The 21,854-nt window shown below is 44.5% G+C and overlaps 1 protein-coding gene across 3 annotated transcripts in view; it reads left to right on the top strand.

Annotated features, from left to right (window-relative positions):
• The window catches only part of PTPRG (protein tyrosine phosphatase receptor type G), a 360,490-nt gene that overhangs the window by 314,574 nt on the left and 24,062 nt on the right, over nt 1–21,854 (top strand). For all 3 annotated transcript variants that reach the window (XR_011850197.1, XM_072127175.1, XM_072127176.1), the window contains 10 exons: nt 4,493–4,589; nt 7,808–7,890; nt 8,130–8,264; nt 9,077–9,211; nt 10,085–10,257; nt 10,613–10,748; nt 12,838–12,984; nt 17,435–17,528; nt 20,864–20,940; nt 21,665–21,793. Coding sequence is in view for 2 of the 3 variants with exons in the window: in XM_072127175.1 (XP_071983276.1) it covers nt 4,493–4,589; nt 7,808–7,890; nt 8,130–8,264; nt 9,077–9,211; nt 10,085–10,257; nt 10,613–10,748; nt 12,838–12,984; nt 17,435–17,528; nt 20,864–20,940; nt 21,665–21,793 (1,206 nt within the window). In the remaining variant the exon portion in view is untranslated. The remainder of the gene's footprint in view (nt 1–4,492; nt 4,590–7,807; nt 7,891–8,129; nt 8,265–9,076; nt 9,212–10,084; nt 10,258–10,612; nt 10,749–12,837; nt 12,985–17,434; nt 17,529–20,863; nt 20,941–21,664; nt 21,794–21,854) is intronic.

Genomic DNA, 21,854 nt, shown 5'->3' with positions numbered 1-21,854 from the left:
GCAGAGGAGAAACATTGGTCATACTGGTAGAGAGTGGTGACCGACAATGAGAAAAACCACTTCATTGTGATTCATATGGACCAATATTGAAAGGTCCAGACAGATACAGAGTTATTGGGTAGATATGGATTGATTACTGATAGAGATGAGGGAAGACATTGATTCCGACAATGGACTGAACCCAATACAGTGATATAAGGACCGATCATGAGGCTGGTTGATAGGGATCAATAGTGATGCAGATATGTATGGATTGATAAGTAATTTGCATTAAGGAGGACCAATATAAATAGTTGTGGACCAATGGCTATGCAACCCATTGCGGATGCCGACTGCTCCGAACTGATGGCGATGCTGATACATCCGCCCGTTGATGATGTGGATAGATATGGACTGATGTTGATCTGACACACACACACGCACCCGTTGATGATGTGGATAGACGCGCAGTGGCGATGCGGAGAGATGTGGCGATGTGGCGATGCGGAGAGCTGTGGCGATGCGGAGAGCTGTGGCGATGCGGAGAGCTGTGGCGATGCGGAGAGCTGTGGCGATGCGGAGAGCTGTGGCGCAGTGGCGAGCTGTGGCCATGCGGAGAGATGTGTGGCAGTGGCGATGTGGCGTAGTGGCCATGCGTAGAGCTGTGTGGCAGTGGCGATGTGGCGTAGTGGCCATGCGGAGAGCTGTGTGGCAGTGGCGATGTGGCGTAGTGGCCATGCGGAGAGCTGTGTGGCAGTGGCGATGTGGCGTAGTGGCCATGCGGAGAGCTGTGTGGCAGTGGCGTAGTGGCCATGCAGAGAGATGTGGCGATGCGGCAGGCAGTGGGGCAGTGGCGATACGGAGAGATACGGCCTGATTCCCAAAGAAACCTCCATAAACGAGTCCTAGGGACGTTTTCAGATGGTAGAGTATATTTGAATCTGGTCACAACTGCATCTTATTTTTAAGTGTGGATATGATTGTAGTTTTAACTGTTCAGCATCAAACTTCACTGTCTGAACACACCCTTAATACAGATCTCCTAAGCCCCATTATCCGGCATGTCTATGACTGTGCAGTTCTATTACTCAGTAACCGTCCTGATGATTGAGCTTTGCTCGTGTCCGGGGGATGCAGCTACGTTGTGTGATGATCGTATTCAGGGCGAAGACTCTTTGTCCAGGGAGTGGGATGTGATCAGGCTGATCGCACGCATCGCTATCCCCTCAATTATTTATAAGCGGAGGTCCCCGGTGTTGTAGCTCACAGCTGCTTTTGACACCATTTAATTATTCAAAATAATGAGTGTCGCATCCCAGAGCTTGAGCCGCCTCTGAAGAGGACCAGGCTTTTCACAGTGTCAAGTAATCTCCACTGACTGTACTTACATGTGCAACGGATCCATACACTGCAGTATCGCATGTTTGGGATTGTCAGAACTGAAGGTCCTCGCACTTTGGACACATTATTCTTTTTAAGCTCCTTTCTACGTGTGTTCTGTGCGTGTTTCTGACCTGCATTGAACACGGACCCGTTGTATTTCATGTTTTTTCACTCAAAAACTGAGACACTGAAGAAACTGTGACCGAAAAATGTCAGTTTTTCACTGACCAAACCCTGATCACCCTCTGATCAGACTCTTCTATCCCTTTCTATCTATCTCCTGTGGGTGCTGTGTGCTGCCTACCTGTATACTGGGGGGGGGGGGGTGCAGTGTGCTGGCTACCTGTATACTGGGGGGGGGTGCAGTGTGCTGGCTACCTGTATACTGGGGGGGTGCAGTGTGCTGGCTACCTGTATACTGGGGGGGGGGCAGTGTGCTGGCTACCTATATACTGGGGGGGGCAGTGTGCTGGCTACCTATATACTGGGGGGGCAGTGTGCTGCCTACCTACATACTGGGGGGCAGTGTTCTGCCTACCTACATACTGGGGGGCAGTGTTCTGCCTACCTACATACTGGGGGGCAGTGTTCTGCCTACCTACATACTGGGGGGCAGTGTTCTGCCTACCTACATACTGGGGGGCAATGTTCTGCCTACCTATATACTGGGGGGCCGTGTTCTGCCTACCTATATCCTGCAGGTGCAGTGTGCTGGCTCACTATATACTGGGGGAGGGTGCAGTGTGCTGGCTCACTATATACTGGGGGAGGGTGCAGTGTGCTGGCTCACTATATACTGGGGGAGGGTGCAGTGTACTGGCTCACTATATACGGGGGGAGGGTGCATTACACTGGTTACGTATATACTGGGTGAACAATGTGCTGGCTCCCTATATACTGGGGGTGCAGTGTACTGCATACTTATATACTGGGGGTACAGTGTGCTCCCTACCTATATACTGGGGGTACAGTGTGCTCCCTACCTATATACTGGGGGATGGTTCAGTGTACTGGCTCCCGATATATACTGGGGGGGGGGGGTGCAGTGTACTGGCTCCATATATACTGGGGGAGGGTGCAGTGTACTGGCTCACTATATACGGGGGGAGGGTGCATTACACTGGTTACGTATATACTGGGTGAACAATGTGCTGGCTCCCTATATACTGGGGGTGCAGTGTACTGCATGCTTATATACTGGGGGTGCAGTGTGCTCCCTACCTATATACTGGGGGATGGTTCAGTGTACTGGCTCCCGATATATACTGGGGGGGGGTGCAGTGTACTGGCTCCATATATACTGGGGAGGGTGCAGTGTACTGGCTCCCTATATACTGGGGGAGGGTGCAGTGTGATGGCTCCCTATATACGGGGGGAGGGTGCAGTGCACTGGCTCCCTAGATCCTGGGGGCGGGTGCTATGTCCTGGCTCCCTATATACGGTGGGGTGCATTACATGGCTACCTATATTCTGGGGGAGGGTGCAGTGTACTGGCTACTTATACATTAGGGGGGGGGATGCTAAGCCTTGTCTGTAAATATTTTTAATGTGCCTATAATTTGGATCCATAATTTAATATGCACCTAAGTGATGGTATTTATGTGGCGCACACACGCAGCAATGTGTGCAGTACGTGATCCCTTTGTTGTGTGGAGATGGAGGACGCCACATCTGCTGTCTGAATAATATATCTGACTCGCTCCCCCCGGCTCGTGCAGCAGCTGCGCGCTCATAATTATTTCCTTTATCAGTCACTTTCAATATTCCACTTTACAAGCTGAAAGCATTAAATTGGACCTCAATAACCTCCAGACTTAAGACATAATTATGGAGGCCGCCTAAGATGTTCTCCTTTTTATGATTTCCCATTTCTAGATTTAAAGAGAGACATGTTAAGCTACAGATTTCAGGATGATGGGCTATAAATAGATGTGCAGATACCTGGCTTACACGTTAGATGTGGGCAGAAAATATCTCTGTTTTGCAGGCAGCATGTTATAGAGCAGGAGGAGCTGAGTAGGTTGTACATAGGGTATTATCTGCAGGCAGCATGTTATAGAGCAGGAGGAACTGAGCAGATTGTACATAGTCTCCTATCTGCAGGCAGCATGTTATAGAGTAGGAGGAGCTGAGCAGATTGTATATAGTGTGCTGTCTGTAGGTATCATATTATAGGGCAGGACACTATGAACAATCTGCTCAGTTCCTCCTCTATAATATGGTACCTACAGACGGCACACTATATACAATCTGCTCCATTCCTCCTGCTCTACAACATGCAATCTGTTCAGCTCCTCCTGCTCTATAACATGCTGCCTGAAAATAGGACACTATGGATAATCTGCAATAGATTGTAGGTAGTGTCCTTTCTGCAGGCAGCATGTTACAGAACAGGAGGAGCTAAGCAAAGTGTACATAGTGTCCTATCTGCAGGCAGCATGTTATAGAGCAGGAGGAGCTAAGCAGATTGTGCATAATGGGGCACATTTACTTACCCGGTCCTGTCGCGATCCCGCGGCGCGTTGTCCGGCGCCGATTCGGGTCTCCCGGGATTCACTAAGGTCGTGCGCCCAATATCCACCAGGTGTCGCTGCGCCGAGGTCTGCCGGAGTTCACCTTCTTCGTCCTGGTGCATGTAAGTGCTGATCTTGCGGTTTCCGCGTTTTTCCCGAATGCATCGGATTGTCTGACGGCCATTCCCCCCCCTCCCCATTTCTGTTGCGTGAAAGCCGGCGCGGAAAATCCTGGGGCAATTCGTCGCAAATATTCGGGAAACCCAACGAAAGTGCGCCGTTCGGACCCTTGGTTAATGAGCCCCAATGTCTTGTTTGAAGGCAGAATGTTATAGAGCAGCTGAAATTGAGAAGATTTTACATGGAGGTAGTATATTATATAGCACAGAAAGAGCTGAACACATTGTACACAGAGTCCTATCTGCAAGCAGAATGTTATAGAGCAGGATAAGGTAAGAAGTTTGTATAATTTTGTGGCAGTATATTGTCAAGTTTAAACTATTTTGTACTTGTGCTCTGTGCAGACCCTTTATATATAGAGTTTGATTTATTCTTATATGAAGATTGTGTCCCATGTTGGAGACTGCATTTTAACCCCATCTTTTGCTTTCCTGCAGGAGGTTCAGCGCTGCACATCTGACATGAACATCACCGCGGAACATTCCAACCATCCGGATAACAAACACAAGAACAGATACATCAACATAGTCGCATGTAAGTATTTGTAACGTTCTATCACTCCTCTATATTTAGTTTTCTTTGTACAAGTTGTTTAGAAGTGGGCGGAGCTAGATTAATTCGTAGCCAATGAAATCATCAGTGCATCTGTGGCCAGAAAAGAGTGTGTTGACCTTGCAGGAGACAGTGACTTGTTCAATTTGGTGATTTTCATTTACATGATCAGTTGCATGAGAATTGCCAGTCCCATGGGTGGAAAAAGAACACTCCATAGCAGGAGCAGCAGGAATGGAGTGTGTTGATTTTGTACAAGGCAGTGACTTGCCACTTATATTGTTAGATCTGTCATGTCAAAACTGCTTGGACAGAGTTGGTTCTATGAAATTGAGGATTCTAAAACACTTTTTTTTAGCCAAATTATGGAAATGTCCAGTGCAGCAGAAGACTAGTGTGTTGATCTTGTAGGAAGCAGTGACCCGATTGCATTTACTGTAGGTTTTGTTTAATAAAAGCTGCACGAGCAGAGGCGATATTATAAAACGGATGGGCCTAAAACACTTTCTGTGGTCATTCAGAATTTTGGAAAGTTTAAAACTGCCGAGGAAGAGTATGTTGATCTCGTAGGCGGCAGTGACCTGTTTGCTTAAAAGGAACTTGTCTCCAGGTTTTACCCCACTAAACTACTGGTCCCCAGCAGTAGGATATCAAATGTCCCTTTTTGTAAAATCTCACCCATTAACCTCTAAAATCTTCTCCAAAATCAGGCAAATATGACTCTTCTCACCCCATTTTCACATGTGATGGAGTAAAAATGGGGTGAGAAGAGTCATTTTTGCCTGATTTTAGAGGAGTCAAATTTAGTGGTTGTAGGGGTTGTGTCACTTCAGACTTTTCTTTAGCACCTAGAAACATGCTGCTGGTGTCATTTTAAAGATAAGAATCTCCTATTATAGATCCCAAGGCGTATGGTTCTGTGAGCTACAGACATCCAGCCAGTTAAAATAGTTGGAAATTCAAGCTGCAGAAAAAGATCCAGTTCCTACCTATGTCTTTAGATGTCTGTATCTCTGGTTCTGTAGCTCACAAAGCCACGATCTTGATGTGATCTGAAAGATGAGATCCTTATTTTTCATATGACACAAAGAGCAAGTTTCAAGGTTCTACAGAACAGAAGATAGGGTTGTCTGTATTGAAACTGCCCTTGCCACCACTAAACCTGACTCATCTCATGTGGGGAGAAGAGTCATTTTTTTTTAATTTGGGGTAATTTTTTTTTTTTTACAAGGAAACTGTGGAGTAGACTAGTAGTTTATTGGGGGTAAAGCCTGGTGACAGGTTCTCTTTAAGCGGTAGGATTTGTCAAGCTGCCTAAAATACTTGCTGTGAGTGTTGTAAAGAGCAGAGCAGAAGAGAAAGAGTGTGCTGATTTTGTAAGAGGCAGTGACTTTTCAGTGTTTGGTATCTTGTCTCTTCTCTAACGCTGTTGCATCCAAATCAACATGGGGCGACTTTGCATTGCTGTAGGGGTGCCGGCTTCTCACCTTTGCATGGCTGTAGCCTAAGCGCAGGAAGTTCACCTCATGTGACCCCAGACTAATTAACTTTTACCATTTCCTAATTCCATGCACTGTTTCCCAATACACAACTCCATCCATGTATCAGCACAGACGTTAAATCGTTACATGCTTTCCAGAAATTTTTCAGCGTTGTAGAGGAACGAGGGGGGAGCAGCGTGCGCTCCAGCCGCCGGAGCCAAATGTGTGGACGTTTGTTCCCAACGCTGTTCCATACACAATATTAAATGTTAATTAGCTGCTGCTACACATTTCAGCTCCAATTTCCACTGATTGTAAGTAAATTAGAAAAGCGAAATATTGAGTCAGGGCTGCACGGGACATAGGACAGTAGTAGAGTCTGACTGGAGCTCATATATGGAGAATATAGGACCTTTCCTCAGGTCTTCATAGCTGTTGTGAATGTACAAGAGATGCAATGTCAACTTTGAACCAGATCTTCTGGTGGACTCGGCCTCTATAATGGTCTTCAAAGAAGTCGACCCCATTCTTTTCCTTGTCATGTGATGTCACACAGGTGCAAGGCTCATTATATATCCCTAACCATGTGATGTCACACAGGTGCACGGCTCGTTATATATATCCTTAGTCATGTGATGTCTCACAGTTGTACGGCTCGTTACATTCCTGGTCATGTGATGTCACACAGGGGCAAGGCTCATTATAACCCTGGTCATGTAATGTCACACAGGTGCACAGTTTGTTATATATATCCATGGTCAAGCGATGTCACACAGGTGCAAGGCTCATTATATCCCTGGTCATGTGATGTCACACAGGGGCAAGGCTCATTATATCCCTGGTCATGTGATGTCACACAGGTGCCCGGCTCGTTATAGTTATCCCTGGTCAGGTGATGTCACACATGTGCATGGCTCGTTACATCCTTGGTCATGTGATGTCACACAGTTGCAGAGCTAGTTATTTCCCTGGTCATGTGACATCTCACAGGGGCAAGGCTCATTATATCCCTGGTCATGTGATGTCACACAGGTGCATGGCTTGTTATATAACCCTGGTCATATAATGTCACACAGGTGCACAGTTTGTTATATATATCCATGGTCAAGCGATGTCACACAGGTGCACGGCTCATTATAACACACAGCTCTGATTACTCTCTGTGATATATCGAGCCGTTCACCTGTGTGACATCACATGACCAGGAACCGGAGTTTATTCACAGGAAGTAAACAATAAAGCTTCCTGTTGAATGGCTGCAGGCAGAAGTCTGGAAAACTGTGAGGAATTCATAAAGAAAGTATATTGAAAAAATGAATAACTTTTCATTTCAGCACATATTTGATATTGTTTGTTTTAGTGCATTACCCCCTTAAAGGAGTTATCTAGGATTGGGGGAAAAAAATGGCTGCCTTTTTCCAGAAACGGCACTATCCCTGTCCGTGAAGTGTATTTGTTATTGCAGTATAGCCCTATTAACATAGAATGAACTTGAATACCACACAGAACCTTTGCACAGGTCTCCACTTTTGGGGGATGGGGATTAGGGGAATTTGGCCAACATTGCTCTGTGTATGGGGTCCTTCAGTGTCAATGTATTTAGTGGGGTGCAGCACGTATTTAGCTTATAGGTAGAAGTGCAATTGAGGATAATCCTGTGAAACTCTTCTAACTTGTGTCCCGTTGGGTTAATTCTTGCGTCATGGTTTCTATTTCCAGATGATCACAGTAGGGTGAAACTGAGGCCCTTCCCCGGCAAGGATTCAAAGCACAGCGACTACATTAACGCCAATTATGTTGATGTAAGTTGCCTTCCCTTAACAAGTCTGTTTTCAATGATTAACATATTCTGTTAAAATATGTCGAATTTTTTTATTTTATTTTTCGATTCCATTTTTTTTTTTTTTTGAAAGTTGTACGAAAGGACGACTCGTATCATATCTTCAATCCGTGAAATATATTTCTCTTTTTCCTCTGCCTTAAATTATTAATTTGTTTGCCACGAGGCGGCTTTCATCTCGGGTTTTGCTTGTCTTTGAAGGGCTACAACAAAGCAAAGGCCTACATCGCCGCCCAGGGACCTTTAAAGTCGACTTTTGAAGATTTCTGGAGGATGATTTGGGAGCAAAACACTGGAATCATTGTTATGATAACAAATCTGGTGGAAAAGGGGCGAGTAAGTAGTGTTTGGCTCTGAGCGGTTATATTCCCCCGTAAACTTACCGGAGAATATGGGATTGTGGAGATCCTTTGAATAATTGATGGATACATTTGCTCCTTCCCCAATGGAAAGGAGTATATAGGATATACGGGGACATAGTTCAGCAAGGTAATACCACACAGTTCTGGATTGCAATAATCTAAAAAATTATAGACAGTTTGTGGAATTAAACCTAAGAACAAAAAATTACTTCTTGGGATTTTCCCATCAGTAGATTTCGTAGATCAATCTAGAAGTCATTGGTAATTTTTGCTTGCAATACCATGTCCTGCCTCTTGGTGTGCTAAAGATAATAGTGTATGTCTACACAAAATAATCAACATGTGTCACCAAGTGGTCAAAATATGTTGTAGTCTGGCAGGGGTAGATTAAGACTGCCCTGGTCCTTGGGCAGTATATTATAGACCCTACAAGTCTACAAGTCTGGAATCACTTCCTACATCTGGTACTAGAATCATCTTCTTTGAAAATGGAGGATGTGTCCCTTCTTCCTGCTTTTAATCTGCGGTTTCAGGACCTTTGGAGGAATTTTGAAAGTCCTGAAATGTACATGTGTATTGAGAGCAGAAACAAATGTATGAGGATTTTATGATTGAAGGTCCTTCCGAGTATAAAATTCGGTGGGGGGGGGGGGGGGGTGTTTAAGTGACCATGGGTCCTCTACCGCCCAAACTGCCTATATTATAATCCACTAGTGTTGTCTGGGGTCATCTGACATGGTTCGTATTTATCAAAATACAATAAAGTTGAACTTTTGTTTCTTCCAGAGAAAATGTGACCAATATTGGCCGACCGAAAACTGTGAAGAGTATGGGAACATTATGGTAACGTTAAAGAGCACAAAGGTTTACGCCTGCTACACGGTGCGGAGATTCACCATTAGGAATGTAAAGATGAAGAAGGTAAGACCACCTGGTCTTAAATGAACAACAATGTATCATTAAAATGCTTTTTCCGCATGACCATTTAGCATGGCCCTTCATAATACTGAGGCTTTGTTATGTACTGAAGGGCTTTCAAGCCCAAATTTGGTCCCCTCCCCTTTGACTCCACCCCAACTTTATCAATCAAATCTGACAATAATTTTTCCTATTCTTCAAAGAATCCTTTTTTTTATAGCCCACTGGGTTTTTTTTGTAACCCAGTGGGGTTATTCATCTATATGTGGTTCTTGAAGCCTTCTACAGGCGGTCCCCTACTTAAGAACACTCAACTTACATATGACCCATAGTTACAAACGGACCTCTGGATGTTGGTAATTACTGTACTTTAGTCCTAGGCTACAATAAACATCTATAACAGTTATCAGAGGCGTCTGTAATGAAGCTTTAGTGTTAATATTGATTCTTATGACAACCCAACATTTTTAAAATCCGATTGTCACAGAGACCAAAAAAGTTCTGTCTGGGATTACAATGATAAAATATACAGTTCCGACTTACATACAAATTCAACTTAAGAACAAACCTACAGACCCTATCTTGTATGTAACCCGACTGCCTGTATTCTTATTTTTTAATTGAAATACACAGCATGTGCCAACCGAGGACAGACGTTGGTCCCATAACAAGCTTTGTTTTTGAGTTAACTATTCCTGTTTCTCTTGGACCTCCGTGTCGCATTTTTGGACCTGAGGTAGAGAGCGGTCCGTTCTTGAAACATGTAGTCCACAGAAAAAGAGAAATTTGGAATTTCGTTATCTAAGTCTGGTGGCTTATTAGTCTATAGCATGGTTTTTCTTCTATATACTCAACAACTTTTTATTGACGTGACAGGGTCAGAAGGGGAACCCTAAAGGCCGTCACAACGAGAGAACGGTTATGCAATATCACTACACACAGTGGCCCGATATGGGAGTCCCGGAGTATGCACTGCCAGTCCTCACCTTTGTACGAAGATCATCTGCTGCCCTACAACAAGACATGGGGCCGGTGGTGGTGCACTGCAGGTAGGTATCGTAGCAAAGACCCATAAAAAAAATTTGTTTAGTTGAAATTTAGGTGGGTGTCAATTTTTTTCCATTTTTTAAATACACAATTTGCATGAGATCACAGAATTTTGGGGTCCTGACGTCTTTTGCTGCCCCTTGTTCTAATATGTAGTGTAAATATAGGGATGATTTATCCTTCCGTTTGCAGAAGAAAATCTTTTCAACTTTTGGTAAATTAGCGTTAAAGTGTAATTCAACATGTTCCTTAATGACCGGCTTCAGTTGCATTGTCCTAGTTAAGACCCCGTGGTGACGCGTTTTGGGATGTATCGTGACTCATTATTTGTATCTGCCCTTGTTTCACCTCCTGCAGCGCCGGAGTCGGCAGGACGGGAACATACATTGTGATTGACAGTATGCTGCAGCAGATAAAAGACAAGAGCACCGTCAATGTTCTGGGATTTCTGAAACACATCAGAACGCAGCGCAACTACCTCGTCCAGACGGAGGTAACGCTTGTGGTTTCATCCCTCTTTAATTGTGTAAAACAAGGAGCCGGCTGAGATGAAAGGCAAATGTGGTTGGGGTTTTTTTTTTTTTTCAGTGAAGATGACAGTAAAGTGTTTCCAGCTTTCATTTTAAAGGAGGTGGGATGTTTTCTCCTGGGGATAAAAGCATGACATGTGGGAGGCTGTACACACCTTCACTTCTCAGGGAAGAAAATATGCAGGTTTTAGGTTTTTCATATAGTTTATTTATCAAAGAAAAAAAAAACTTATCGGCCTATCAGGCCAGGAAGATGTTCTTACCAATTAGATTACCTTACTGTTACCTTCCTCTGTCATGGACTATATACAACCTTGTCTGACCGGGTGAAGACCATCTAGTTGACTCTTGTCGAAAAGGGTGGCCTTGACGTAGCAACCCCTTTTTGCAGTGATGCCACCTTCTTGGCCTCTAGTTAGCTTGTTTAAATGTTTTGCCTTGAAATCGTAACTAAGTGTTGTCTAAACGAGTAAATATTTTTTAGTTGACTCTTCTTGAAAAGGGCCGCCATGACGTAGTAACCCCTTCTTGTAGCTAGACCAGCTCCGAGCTGCCTTACCTGGTGAAGATTCTCTACTTGACTCTTTTAAAGAGGTTTGCCTTGACATGGTGCCCCCTTCTAGAAGTGAAGGTAGACGAGCTGCTAGATGACTTGTGTAAACTACTGATGATCCTCTGGATGACTCTTCTCGAAAAAGGGTTGCCTTGATATAGTGACCCCTATCTTTAAGCAAAACTAAACCAGTTTCTTGGTGCTATAAATGACCAAGTCATGATTTATTTGAAAGGGGTTTCCTAAACATGATAAACCCTTATTGAAATAGGTGATTGACACAGGCGCACTTTGCCAGGGGAGTTGTAGCAATATATATGGTAACCTCATGTGTCAAGTGGGACCACCGATGTTCTCCATTCTGGCTCAGAGTATCACATTGGCAGCCTTGTCCCCCAGTCAGCAGTTTGTGGTGAGGGGTGCCAGCTTGTTAATGTTTTGCCCTGCAGCTTCTTTGCAAAACCCTGCATGCCATGGTGCCCCTTATAACAATTATGTCTAATAAACATGGCCACACCATCTTTGTAGAGTGAGATCCCGCAGGGGCCATACTATATATGCATCTCATATGTTAATGCATCTCTATTCCTTATTTTGACATTTATGGTACCAGTTTTTACAATGCTACTTTTATTGGGCAGTTTTTATAAAAGTTTAGAAAATGCACCAGTAAAGTGAATGTTAGGATTATTTTAGCACTTGCTACGGAGTACATATACATTAATGCCACTGGAGGGGCACAGGGCACACTGTGATGCCACTGGAGGGGCACAGGGCACACGGTGGTGCCAATGGATGGACACAGGGCATGCGGTGATTTTCCAACAATATTACAGTGATAAGGGAATTATGTACTCAATAATATCACGATAAGAAAAACAAATATACAGTGAATTGAGGTAGGGAATGGCTTATACAGGAGCAGGGAAACATGGCTGCTTTCTTTTGAAAAAAAACACCACATTTATCCCATAGGTCAGTGGTGGCGAACCTATGGCACTGGTGCCAGAGGTGGCACTCAGAGCCCTTTCTGTGGGCAACCATGCCATCACCCCAGCACACCAGATAAGTCAAAGAATCTGCCTGAAGTTCCAAGCAACTTAAAAGATGCTGCTTTTCATACTTACTTTGCTACTTGGGACTGTAGGAAGAGGGAGGATGAGTAGACAGGGCTGAATTATTTTTGGAGGACCTCCTGCTGGCCGAAACAATTCTCTGTGCACAGAGGGAAACTGGAAAGCAGCTAAAATGATGCAAATTTTCCATCTTTCTAGTGTGTTGCTGTCCTCAGGAGGCCAATCTGATTGAAAGTTGTTGAAGAACAGGGAGTTACGGCTTTAATTTTTGGTTGGCACCTCGCGATAAATAAGGGGGGGGTTTGGGGTTGCTTTTTGGGCACTCGGCTGCTAAAAGGTTCGCCATCACTGCCATTGGTTATGTTTGGCATTGTAGCCTAATTCTGCCCAATTTGTTGATTCTTTTTTTTTTCCTCCTTCCAGGAACAATATATCTTTATTCATGATGCCCTTTTGGAGGCTATTTTGGGAAAAGAGACGGAAGTATGTGCTAACCAGCTGCACAGTTATGTGAACACCATCCTGACACCTACAGCGGGAGGCAAGACGAGACTCGAGAAGCAATTCAGGGTAATGATAATATCACGGGAAGGTGGAATAGAGAGACGCAAGGAAAAATCGCTTACTCCTTGTGAAGTGGAATGATTGATACTCGCCAGGTTAAAGGCCTGATGTGGACCTCTGATGGCGTTAACCCCACGGTTCCATTTCCTCAGAGTAGATGTATTTAGAGTGTCTGTCAGCACTCAGTGGACAGATTTGTTGTACTCATCAAATATTAAATTGAGCCTTGCAAGGAGAAAACGCATGTGTCCCCGTAGATGACATTTCACTGCTACAAGTCTTATTTTCTGAATTATTTTAGAATTTTTATTAGGATGCAACTGGTTCCTCTTTAGGCTATAACGCATATATATGTGAGCAACTCTGCCTGTGTCCTTATAACAACACCTCCGGTCCCCATGACATTGGAATAATTGGTATAGGACCCCACATCAACACTATAATGGACTCCTCTTTCCTCGTCCATCCTTCCACTTGATTCCCAGGCTATTGATCCTGGATCGTATGGGTTTTGGAAGGTTTACAACAAGAGTGGCTCTTGTGATGGAACGGCGTGTTGCAATTTTTATGAACATGGTATTAGGCTTACATTTCTGGGCTGGCGCCAAAGCGTAGTGGCCAATGGAGGAGTGAGTGGGGTTTCCAGTTTTTGGAACTCAAAAACAAGAGCCAAAAGGACTGTTGGCAGGGGCGTTGCCAGGGTCGCAGAAGATCCGGGGCACGGGCCCCAATGCATATGTACCGAATTTTTAGTAGTATTCACTCATGTACATAACCTACTTCACATGTAGTTGTGCCAATAACAACTGTACCTAACATATACAGCTACAGAAAACACTGAAGAAATCCCTACCTTTTTCTATAATGAAGAAGAAGCATGTGTCACGTAGCCAAAAAACACAATTTTATTGAGGTTACCAACATGAATATGGCACAAAACATCCAAAGAGCAAGAAATAAAACATTTAAAAAGGATGCAAGGAATTGCACCCATCAGTGAAAAATCACCTGGAGCCTGACACCTGGTGTTGTCAGGTCCTCCAGACCTGAGCCACCCACAATGGCATCCCACAAACGCACTGGCTAAAATGAAAAATGCAAGGTGGCTGGGTGTGTGTATATATACACTGCAGTGGGGTAGCCACATGCAGAAGGCGCAGCAAGGAATGATGGAAATCTGAGCACAAATAGTGCAAAGGTGTCCCGCTGTGTCGTAAATGGAGAAGGTTTACCCACAAATCACACGCCACCCATAATAGGCCAATACCTGAATATTACCAGAGAGTGTGGGATGAGGGTGAAGGCTCAGGAGAGGTCGCCCCACGCGTTCCGCCGCCAACCGCAGCTTCCTCAGGGGTGCCCCATGGATGCAGTACTCAGGTATATATGCACATAATGTCTGATGTAAACCTGTGGCCGGTGTGCATGCGGTGGAGCGGCGTCAGAGGGCTGTCCCCGGACACGGGGGGAGGCGCGTCGCGGGGTCGCGTCACTTCCGCTGACATGGGAGGCCGCCCGCGCATGCGCGCCGCAACTCCGTATCTCGGCAACACCGACGCCGATGTCAATAATATATAAGGCGAAAAGAAGATGTGAGGTGTGTGCCTATTATGGGTGGCATGTGATTTGTGGGTAAACCTTCTCCATTTACGACACAGTGGGACACCTTTGCACTATTTGTGCTCAGATTTCCATCATTCCTTGCTGCGCCTTCTGCATGTGGTTACCCCACTGCAGTGTATATATACACACACCCAGCCACCTTGCATTTTTCATTTTAGCCAGTGCGTTTGTGGGATGCCATTGTGGGTGGCTCAGGTCTGGAGGACCTGACAACACCAGGTGTCAGGCTCCAGGTGATTTTTCACTGATGGGTGCAATTCCTTGCATCCTTTTTAAATGTTTTTATTTCTTGCTCTTTGGATGTTTTGTGCCATATTCATGTTGGTAACCTCAATAAAATTGTGTTTTTTGGCTACGTGACACATGCTTCTTCTTCATTATATAGGCTGTTCTGCATGTGTTTAGCCCTAGATAGGGTTTTCATATTGTGCCTAGATCCCAAATCCCTCTATATATATCCCTACCTTTTTCATCACAAGGTGACGTGTCCTTTCTCTCTATCTTCTCCATTAGGCCAGGCATCACCATGTCTCCTCTTCAGCCACGTCTTCCACACATCTCATGTTCTTTATTGTCCTTACATCTTGGTCCCCAAACAGTGTTATCCTGCTGCTACCCCTAACACTTTCTTTCCTTTACTATAACGCCCCTTTCGCACACACATATATGCTTTGCCGGGGCCAGGACTGCTGGGGGGGGGGGACAAGTGCTCCTCACTCCTTCCCTGTCCATAAGAAGCCGTGCATCCAGGCCTTTGTTACTGGAAAGATTTGTTTTCCAGCGATGGCACAGTGACACAAAAGTGTCCTCACCATGCCGGACAATGCCACCAGTAATGTCCCCCTCAGCCCCCTGTAAGGTAAAGCCCCCGGCCACAAATGAGGTCCCCCACAGCTCCCATGTCCTAATAGCCCTCTGTAATGTCCCCCACAGCCCACTGTAAGGCCCTATGTAATGTCCCCCACAGCCTCCTGTAAGGTTCTCTGCAGACTACTGTAAGGTTCTCTGCAGACTACTGTAAGGTCCCCCGCAACAACCAGCAATGTTCCTCGCAACAACCAGCAATGTTCCTCGAGGCCCCCTGCAATGTTCCTCGAGGCCCCCTGCAATGTCCCCCGGAGCCCCTTGCAATGTCCCCCGCAGCCCCCTGCAATGTCCCCCGCAGCCCCCTGCAATGTCCCCCGCAGCCCCCTGCAATGTCCCCCGCAGCCCCCTGCAATGTCCCCCGCAGCCCCCTGCAATGTCCCCCGCAGCCCCCTGCAATGTCCCCAACAGCCCCCTGTAATGTCCCCAACAGCCCCCTCTAAGAAGTTCCCCCCAGCCACAAATAATATCCTCCTAAGTCCCCCATGTCCTCATAGCCCCCCTTTAATGTCCCCAGCCATGAGTAATGTCCCCACAGCTTCCTCCCTATGTCCTCAAAGCCCCCTGTAATGCCCCCAGCTTATAATGTAAAGTGTAAATGTAATGTAAAGTAATGTATCCCACAGCCCCCCCTTCCCAGGTCCTCTTAGCCCCCTGTAATGGTCGCCACAGTCTCCTCAATGTGCCCTCTCCCCCTCCACTGTATCATTAAAAAAACAAACATACTCACCCAAGTCTTCTCTCTCACTTCCATCTGTCTTCTCGCAGGACTGAGGCGCAGTGACGTCATCACCCGGTGTCTCCTGCTCCCGGCAGCTTTAGTGAGCTGCTTGAAGCAGGAGACGCTGTGAGATCGCGTCCCTGCTCCCTGTAGTGGAGAACGGAGCCGGCGGCTCTGTTCTCCACTATAGTGCTGAGATAATTTGCCCGGACACAGGGACATTCGGGGCACGGGCCAAAAGATCCGGGGCATGGGCATGTTGGTAGTGATTTTATCAATCTACTGTCCCAACAGTAAAAAAATATACCAGACCGGGCAAGGAAGGATGGAGGAACCAGGCAACATGATTATCTACAGTATAGTTTGGGGTCTGAATCCATTATGGAATGTTTTGAAGTGGGTCCTATGCACCATTTGTGAGCAAGATAATGCAGAATGGGACTAAATGGACAGAACATATGAAACACTATGTCATGCACCTACTTCTAGATTCGCCCAGATTCTTTGTCTGATAGGGATAATTCTAATCTCTCAGAGCGTGGCTTAGAAAATGTTGGAGGGACACAGATGTTCTACTCAATGGATTCATAGGAAAAAAGGACACCAACTAATAAAGGGGTTAATGATCTATCCCGTGGTCCTGCTCAACAAGTGCCACAGACCCCCCGATTCCCTTGAATTGGGCTTGCTGCTGTTCCGGGTAGAGCAAGTGGAAGTGTTACAGTTCTGCTACTTCATACTTTGGATTGGTGGGGTCCAGGTTATTGGACCTCCACATAGGTATACAATATCACTTAATAAATACCACTTGTGTATGGATAGTCCTAAATGGGTTCCTAAGGTTTAAAGATTTCTTAAGTGGTCAGAGTTGTAAAGTAAAAAGTTAATACCTAACGGCGCTTGCAATGTCACTCCCAATCTCCTGAACAGGATTTCTTAAACTGCATGTGACCATAAGCTCAGGTGGACAACACGTGACCCCTACAGCCAATCAGTGGTCATGCGTTGATGACATCACACAAATATAACCTGCCGGAACAAGAGTGACAGTGCAGGAACGGGGATGTCAACAACCACTTATTGGCTGCAATGGTCACATGTTGTTTAACTGATGTCATCACTGCAATCATGTAAACCAATCCCGCCCAGTAGAACAGGAGCAACAGCGCTGATACGGATCAGAAATTCTTAAATTAATCCGAATTTTTTCTTTTAATTTCTAAACTGTACATTTTTGATATCTTTCAGCTGGTCACACAGTGTAATGCAAAATACATTGAATGCTTCAGCGCCCAGAAAGACTGCAACAAAGAGAAGAACCGGAACTCCTCGGTTGTGCCATGTACGTATAGATTGGTGAAGGATTGAGATCTTGGGGGGGATTGTTTTAATTAAATCTTTCAAACTATTTTTATTAGACATACGTTATTTTCTTCACTGCCTCTAAACAGCCCTTTACTTTTTCTGGCTCACCGAGAGGGTCCCACAAATATAAACTGATGAAAATGTGTCCTATTTTTACAATAAAACCTATCAAGCAGTGTGATCTTTGAGGGAACACAGTAGCAAGTGTTCATTTCCTCTACAGCGCCACCACTGGCCAAGAGAAGAATCACACAACTCCCATTCCAAACGGCTTCTATTTCACACAAATAACAATACGAATTCTCAGTCCTTCTACGGAAAAGACATTGGGGCACATTTACTTATCTGTCCGACGGAGTTCACCCAAAGTGCATTGTCCGACGATAATGCACTCTGCCGCGATTCACTAAGATCATGCGCCCGATATCCTGCATGTGTCGCTTCCCCGCTCAGGTCCGCTGGAGTTCACCTTCTTCTTCCTGCGACACAAATTGAAAGTTAAATCCCGCGCTCAGTCCGAATCAGTTGGATCGTCCGACGGCACGCCCCTCCCCCTATTTCTGCCACATGAAAGCTGCGCCACAATCCGATCGCATGCGCAAAGCTCTGTTAAATACCTGTCAAAGCTGTGCAAATCCCAAAACCGCCGAACAGAGTGCGATCCGCGACTCTTAGTAAATAAGTCCCACTGTAGATGAGGGTCCAAATCTGGACAATCCCTTCAAACATGCCGCTGCTTCTCTAACACTTGATACCATAAATTGTGGTCAACTGTATTACTTGGAATTAGTCTTGGAATGACCCTTTGTTTTTGGGGGTCAGCGAAGTTGGCCCATAGGTTGTGTAATACTAACACAACCACCAATTAATTGAACTAAACTGCAGTACCAGACGTAACCAATGGGCAAGGATAGCGCTGTTTCTCGATAAATGCACATAGTTTATTTCTTGTTTCTTCCTCGATAACTCCATTCAGATATTTGTTGAGGATGAGGGTATATTTTTATTGGGTTCTTATATAAAGGACTTCTACAATGTATCACTGGATATATTAGATAACACTGTAAAAATAATACTTGTGCCGCTCCACTTCGAAGAAATCGAATATCTCTTTGCTTTTGGGTAGAGTATATTGGGTTATGTATTCTATGCTATTACAAACTCCAGACAGGATTTCTGAAAGAACATTGACATAAGCAAGATGTCCTGACTTCGGGGAAATTAAAGTGAGAGCTTGAGTTTTCGGACTTCTAAGGGTTGACTGGAAGAATATTCCTAATACAGAACCATATAATGGTTACTTAAATATAGCTAAATATTACATGGCATAATATGGAGGCTCTCATCACCCCCTGGGCACACAGTCATATCACACAGTCTTTGCACACAGTCCAATTTCATAGGACCAAGATGTTCCTACCAGTAGAATCCATAATAGAAGAGCTTATTACAGTAGACTGTAGAGATTAACCCCTTTGTGACTCAGGGTCACTGATGCCTGAATGACCGGGTCAATATTTGCAGTTCTGTTATGAGCTTCTTTACATGACAATGGAGGTAATTTACTAAGGACTGATTTGTGCCGAATTGCCCCGGGTTTTTGGTGCACACGATCGAATTGTGGCGCATAGGCACCGGCATGCACGCGACGGAAATCGGGGGGCGTGGCCGTTGGAAAACCCGACAAATTCGGAAAAAACGCAGGATTTAAAAAAAAAAAAAATGTGTCGCTTGACACGCGCTTACCTGCACCCAGCAATGGATGGTGAACTCCAGTGAACTCCGACGGACTTCACCGCAGCAGCGACACCTGTTGGACATCGGCGCACTACCTTAGTGAATCGCTGGAAGACCGGACTCCTCGACGGAGAACCCACTGCTGGATCGCAAATGGACCGGGTAAGTAAATCTGCCCCAATATCTTTTGGAATAACTTTACATATAAAAAAATATAATACTTTATATTTTTTTTCAGGTGAGACTTTAACTTGATAGGATAGTATTAATAATTACAGTTGTTTTTCTTTATAAAATTAGCCATTAAATGACTACAAATGTGAAAAAATAAACTTTTTTGTCATTTTTCTGATTGTTTTTTTTTAACAAGTAGAAAAACTGAATAAACTTTTACCAAAATATAGATAAATATGCACAGCATCATTCCATCCCCCCTTCCCAGGTTCAGCTACAGATGCAGACGGTGCATGTACTTCTTCAATTCTGCAAACTGTAAACCAGGTCTTTCCTGCAGATCTTTCTGCACTCAGATGAAAGGATGGAGGGGACACATTTCAAACCCCTACACCTCCTAAACCCTGGCACCTAGAAACACAATTCTTGTTTATAGGCATGATATCTACATTGTGTATGAATGCTTCACAGAACCAGAGATATCCACTATTAAATTTGTAGCAATAAATGGTTCTATAAGAATGGATATCCCTGGTTCTGTGAAGCATCCATACACATTTATTGTATTAAAGCAGAGACTCTCCTCTAGAATTGTGTTTCTAGGTGCCAGGGTTCAGGAGTTTGAAGTGTGTCCCATCCAGACTGTCATCTAAATGAAAATGTAGAAGCCCCAGGAAAGACTTGGCTTACAGTTTGCCGAATTGTAGAAGTACATGCACCCTCTGCATTTGTAGCTGAACCTGGGAAAGGGGGATGAAATGATGCTACACATATTTATAACATATTTCGGTAAAAGTGTATTCAGTTTTACTACTTATTAAAATAACTTTAATCAAAAAATTACTAAAAAAATCTTATTTTTTCACATTTGTGGTATCAAATTAAACAGAAGAATCTCCCCTTTATTCTGGTACATGCGTATTGTGTATGGATGCTTCACAGAACCGGAGATATCCATTCTTCGTTAAATTCGGAAATGGAAAGCTGTATATAAAAATGAACACTTTTTGCTCCAAATTTAAGTGTGGATTTCTCCGGTTCTGTGAAACATCGATACACAATCCAAATATCATAAATATAAAACAGAATTGTGTATTGTAGGTGCCATGGTTTAGGAGATATGGCCGTTCGAAGTTGGCTACTGTCATGACATTTATAAATGTCCTTTCTGCACTGGGCATGTGCAAAAAGGACGTTTATAGCCGTATGGCAGTCGTGAAGGGGTTAAAATCGCAGGTCAAACATCTCAAACCAGTAAGATCATAGAACCCTTGTGGTTGTTAGGCCCACGGTTGGGGTGGCATCTGGGGATGTAAGCCCTTGGTCTTGGACATTACATTTGGATAGGCACGGGGTACATATTTGGTGTAAATCTTACGGACAATTTTTCATCTTCTTCAGCTGAACGTGCAAGAGTCGGCCTAGCCCCACTGCCAGGAATGAAGGGAACCGATTACATAAACGCTTCTTATATCATGGTAAGGAATGAGCTTTGGATTTTTTTTTTTTAATAATTCAGTCAATGAGGCGTAGTTTTGCATGAAATCCAGGTATCCACGACCCCAAATGCCCACATGGCGTTATAAAATTGGGGGCTAAATCTCCCCCAATAAGTGTATTTCATATTGTCCTACTGCTGCCATCCCTAAGCGATCAGATCTATTCTTTATGAAGATCTTACAGAAAGTTTAAATTTCCCCTACAGCACCTCCGCAGGAGACATGAAGCATTACACAATTCCACAAGTCCTCAAGAAAGACTCTTTGCTGGCCGCCGGATGAGGGTTTAGACTTTGGTCTACCATTGCCCCGTCCTCTCCGGATTTACTTGCATTCATTTTGGAAATTTTTCACTTCAAATATATATTCCTTAAATGTGAATAAGCGGCTCCTGTCTTTAGTACACGTTTCCTCCTTGTGTATTTAGTTCATGTCTCCCATTTATGACCCCACAATCATAGTGCCCATTGCCCAGAAGGGATTAAAGTGTAAAAGACGCTCTGTAGCAAAAGCATTGTTGCATTGTTAGAGAGTTGGCTATATATTTTGGATCACTTTTGGCCTACAACAGTTCCTCCCTAATGGCCCCGGTCGTAAAAATGTAGGTTTAGACTTTCCACAATAACACGATGGAAATAAGCTGCTGTTCTGTGTATGTCCACCATATGAGGAGGCACTAATAAAAATTTCTGTTGACTTACAGGGTTACTTACGAAGCAACGAGTTCATCATCACCCAACACCCCATGCCACATACAACTAAAGATTTCTGGAGGATGATTTGGGATCATAATGCACAGATCATTGTCATGTTACCGGATAGCCTGAGCCTGGTAAGGGCACGTTATTGCTGTTGTGTTTTATTATTTTATTTACTGTGGACAAGAAATATTG

The sequence above is a fragment of the Engystomops pustulosus genome, chromosome 10 (assembly GCF_040894005.1).
Source record: "Engystomops pustulosus chromosome 10, aEngPut4.maternal, whole genome shotgun sequence".
Classification (NCBI taxonomy): domain Eukaryota; kingdom Metazoa; phylum Chordata; class Amphibia; order Anura; family Leptodactylidae; genus Engystomops; species Engystomops pustulosus.
This window is presented reverse-complemented; position numbering and strand designations above follow the sequence as displayed.